General features: G+C 44.4%; 1 protein-coding gene across 1 annotated transcript; it reads left to right on the top strand.

Annotated features, from left to right (window-relative positions):
• Window positions 1-363: 363 nt before the first annotated feature.
• On the top strand, window positions 364-1,101 carry LOC147487447 (uncharacterized). Its single transcript, XM_086574036.1, has one exon. It carries the CDS (start codon window positions 364-366, stop codon window positions 1,099-1,101), a length of 738 nt encoding a protein of 245 aa, XP_086430162.1.
• Window positions 1,102-5,120: the final 4,019 nt, after the last annotated feature.

Here is a 5,120-nt window from a genome sequence, read left to right as displayed (position 1 = left end):
CAAGCAAGTATTGAGTTCCAACAACAAAACCGCTCGAATGGCCAAGTGGGCTGAAGAGCTCGGAGAGCACCATATAGAGTTCGTTCCCAGAACGTCACGCAAAGGACAGGTCTTTGGTGATTTCCTTGCGGACTTCCCCGTCGAAGACACCAACTAGGAACCCGAGCCCATCACTTCACTCTATCAACCAGCCACCCCAGACACATGGCACCTCTACATAGATGGAACGTGCAATAACAACGGCAGTGGACTGGGGATGTGTTAACATCACCAGAAGGTACCCAGCTACAAAAATCAATCAAGATCGATTTCTCAATGTCCAACAACGAAGCGGAATACGAAGCATTGATCACAGGCCTCCGCATGGCACAACAGCTACAAGTCCTAAAGCTTAAAGCTTACACCGACTCCAAGCTAATCGTCAAGCAGATCACCAAAGAATATGTCACGAATAGAGCAAACCTTGCAAAGTATGCTCAGGTCATCAATGACCTCACTAGATCGTTCAAAACGTTCTCATTAGAGCACATTCCCAGGGAAGATAACAGACATGTAGACAGTCTAGCTTTCGTAGCCTCAAAGACACAAGAGGTTTGCCCCAGCACAGTGTACATTGACATCCTGGAAAGACCCGCATACCAGAAAGAAAGTGTCAACAGCCTCACCGACTTTCTGCCCTCATCCAAAAAAGAAATCACTCAATCTTGGATAGGCCCATTCTTGAAGTACATTTTACAGGGTGAGCTCCCGGTTGAGGCAAAGAATGCTCGTGTAATACAATTCCGAGCCCCAAGATACACAGTAATCAACGGAGGATTATTCCGCAAATCCGCAGGAGGGCCCCAACTAAGGTGCATAACTCCACGCGAAGGCCAGCTTATTTTTGACAAAATCCACAAAGGTGAATGCGGCAACCATGCAGGAGCAAGATCTCTGGCATATAAAGCAATAGCCGAAGGGTATTATTGGCTAGGCATGCATATCGAAGTAAAAATGTACGTTTTTAAATGCCTCCAATGTCAAACATTTGGCCACAACCACCTAAGTCCAGCAAGGGAATTGATCAATATTGCAAGCCATTCATCCCACAAAAGAAAATAGGGCTCAAATACGTCCTAGCAACCACAGATTACTTCACCAAGTGGGTTGAAGCAATCCCACTAGTCCAAATCAAGGAAGTCAATGTCATCAACTTCATATGAACCAATATCATCACAAGATTTGGTATACCCAACACCCTTGTCATGGACAACGGAACCCAATTTGCTGGAGCACAAGTCAAGGCTTTTCTACAAAAATGGCGCATCACTCAAGTATTTTCTACACCTAGATATGCACAAAGCAATGGCCAAGTAGAGGCCACAAACAAAGCCATCAAAGAAAATTTCCAAAAGAAATTGGAGAGCAAGAAAAGCCAATGGCCAAAGCAGCTCAAGAATATTTGCTGGAGCACAAGATTTGGTATACCCAACACCCTTGTCATGGACAACGGAACCAAATTTGCTGGAGCACAAGTCAAGGCTTTTCTACAAAAATGGCGCATCACTTAAGTATTTTCTACACCTAGATATGCACAAAGCAATGGCCAAGTAGAGGCCACAAACAAAGCCATCAAAGAAAATCTCCAAAAGAAATTGGAGAGCAAGAAAAGCCAATGGCCAAAGCAGCTCGAGAATATTCTATGGGCATACAGAACAACAGCCAGAGTTAGTACCAACGAGTCTCCTTTCACACTTTGCTTCGGAACAGAAGTAGTAATACCATCAGAGCTCACAATCATAGCCACACGCTCAGACATTGTCGAATCAGGAGACAATGACAACATCTTAACCAAAGAAGTCGATCTCCTAGAAGAGCGAAGAGAAACAGCTGCAATATCCCTAGCTCAGTACCACTAAGCAATCCAACGATCGTACAACAAGAAGTTCGTCCCAGGATCCTTCCAAGCTGGCGACCTAGTCCTCAAAAAGACTTTAGCACCAGCCAAACTCGACCCAACTTGGGAGGGACCATACATAGTTGATAGAGTTGTTGGAAACGGAGTGTACTGGATCAAAACTCAGCTCGGTAACATGCTTCCCCGACCTTGGAATACAGCTCTCCTAAAGCAATTTTATCAATAAGTTTTTCTCCAGATATATAGGTTGATATGAATAAAATTTCATCAACATTTCGAGTACAGATGTCATTTTTTGCATTACACGAGTACTATGCACCTTGCACTACGTAACCCAACCTAGGACATCACAATGTCAGGTCGTACATCAAAGAAGGAGCCAAGAATGACTCAAATACAACAACCACGTAGTGGTTAATTATCAATCAAATCAAACCAAGGTCCCCCAAAAGGACCCTAAATCAACTTAACACCAAGGTTAAATATGATTCAACTGTAATTGCCACTCAAAGGCCAATTATCAGATAAATACAATCCAAGGGACCCCCAAAAGGACCCCAAGTCAACTTACGACCTTGAAATGGTTTAAGTTAGACTCAACTATAATGGTCATTCAAAGGCTAATTATAGCAGGTTCCCCCAAAAAGAACAACTTACACACACCTGCACATGGCAAAGTCTAGGTGTCAACTACGCAAATCTACCAGGTTATACACAAAAGCTCTATGACCTGTTACAATCAAACGACCTACCCAAGTTTAGCAGTTCATCAAAGCTACCGCTATACAACACAGGTCGTCAAACAACAAGCAACGACAACAAAAGCAATCACATGCATGCAAACCTCAAGCACAATCTCAACAAGTAAGTAATTTAAATATTTCTACTTAAATAACAAATTCGATTAGATACTGGAACCCCCCAGGTCATCCTAGGAAACGACCCCAGTATCCCTATCATCAAAAATATTGTTTATCAGTAGCAAATGCAATGTTGCAATATTGTTCAAAGAAGCAACCAACCAAAATCAAACCGGAGAAGCTCAAACAACATGAGAAACTTGATCAACATTCAATGGATCCAGCTCGCTGCCCTGTACAGCACCAGAACTGCTAGCCAAATCATCACCAACATTCAACACATCTTTGACAAAATCATCAGGAGAGGTAGCTGGAGCAGCACCTAGATCGGATGGCAGTTAAGATCGTCTACTAGCATCTGCACCAGTATCTTCAATAAACACTGTTGCAGCTCCACGTTCAATTGACATCTTGAGGAGCTCATACTTACGATCTAGCTCCAGAAAATCATCTACCAGAACGTAAGTATCACCACCCTCCACCAAATCAACCAGGTTGTTATATTCAGACTTAGCTCGTTCAGTAATCGCCCACGTCTTCTTGCACTCAACAACCCACTGCTGAACCTCCAGCCTCGAAGAGTCAAGAGAGGGTTGCAACAGAGCCACTTTCCCACCAAGCTCTTGCACTTGAGTCCTCAACCCTACGACCTCAGCCCTCTCCACCTGTTGCTCGGCCACCAACTTGCCATAGGCCTCTTTGGTGGCATCCAACTCCTTCTTGTACAGATCGGAGATACATGTCATCTCCCTCAACTTCCTGTATATGGCCAGAACCTAACAAATAACAAATTAAGATTAGATCGGACCAATATTGACAAAGCCAAAAGATAACAAACTCAGAACGGAAGAACACTCACAAAGCACATCGACCAATCCATCTCCTTCAAGTTCACCTCTAGACTCTTACCATCTAGCTTACGCCTATCTCCATCAAGAATAATGCTCTCCAACAACCCTCCAGTAACCAATGTGAACTTGAAACTGCAATCCCCATTCTTCACAAACTTCCTCAGCCCACCAGTAGGGTCATCATACATGACAAGCCTGCTCAGAACATCATCTCCACTCTTGTCACTTGGGGCCACACTCCTTGACCCCTTGCACTGCTGAGCAGCAGGCTCACCATCAACAACCTTCTTCTTACCACGGGCATCAGCTACCCCAGCATCAACAACCAAATCACTCAGGTTCATCTTCTTCAAAGGTACACGACCTGAAGAAGTACGACCTTCTACAGTACTAGGTCGTTCCTCAAACTCAGTTCGGGACCTCTTAGCCCCCTCCGTCTTAACCACTTCGGAGCACCTCTTCAGATTAGGCCTCCAGAACGAAGTGGGAGCATCACCATCTCCACCAGCACTTCCACTAGCATTATCAATAGCAAGACCACCAACACTACTAACACCCAATTCAAAATGGGTGGATGCAGAACGATCCGCATCACCAGCAGAGAAGCGGTTGGATGCAGAGCGTCCTCCATCCCCCAGCTCAGAATGTTGGGATGCCCAACGATCCACATCACCCATCTTAGAGTGTCTGGATAAAGAACGACTTTCAGCAGCCACACCACCCGTCCTAGCTGCCCTAGAACAGCTATCACCAGCCCCTCCAGCCTTTCTCATTCCAGAAATAGGTGCTTTCTTTTGGCTCTCCCTCTCTATGGAAGAATCCGAGCTAGAATCAGAGAGAACAACGATAGCCTTGTGATCCCTCTTCTTTTGCTCCAACTTCTTACGGTTAATTTTCTCTCCTCCACGCCTCTTAAAGTAATGAGCAACCTCCCGCAGCAAAGCTCATTTCTCCTCCCAGCTCAAACAAGCAAACCTTTCTATAGCACCGGTCTGGGTACGACCACAAATAATAACCTCTGCAAAAACAAAACAAATAAGTCAGAATGTCCAAATCATAATATACCATACACACATTACAACCTAAAACCAACGACCTACTAGTAAACTGTACAACACGATTTGCCAACTCCAAACGAGGAGGACAATATCTACCCACAACCAACAACGGCCTACGACTCCACTCTTCCTTACTCACCCCCACGATAACAAGAGATTTCCCCTTACCGACTTGAAAACTGAAATTCAGAGCACCTGACCTCGTCACAACAAAGTGCTTCAACACATCTGTTAAGCAGATGTTATATCCCCTATCATTCAACAAATCCAACACATGAAAAATCCTACAACTATTCCCTACGAATTGACAAGGGGCTTTTCCCAAATAATTTAGCACCTCCATACTAAGATAGGAGAAAGGCAACCTCATCCCAGCCTTCAAGTGTCCATAACAAACAACTAATCCTCCACCCTAAGGAACGTAGTTACTATTAAACAAATTCCTCTCCCCCCT

Source organism: Coptis chinensis, chromosome 7 (assembly GCF_015680905.1).
Source record: "Coptis chinensis isolate HL-2020 chromosome 7, ASM1568090v1, whole genome shotgun sequence".
Lineage (NCBI taxonomy): Eukaryota > Viridiplantae > Streptophyta > Magnoliopsida > Ranunculales > Ranunculaceae > Coptis > Coptis chinensis.
Note: the sequence above shows the minus strand (reverse complement) of the source record. Positions and strands in the feature narration are given on the sequence as shown.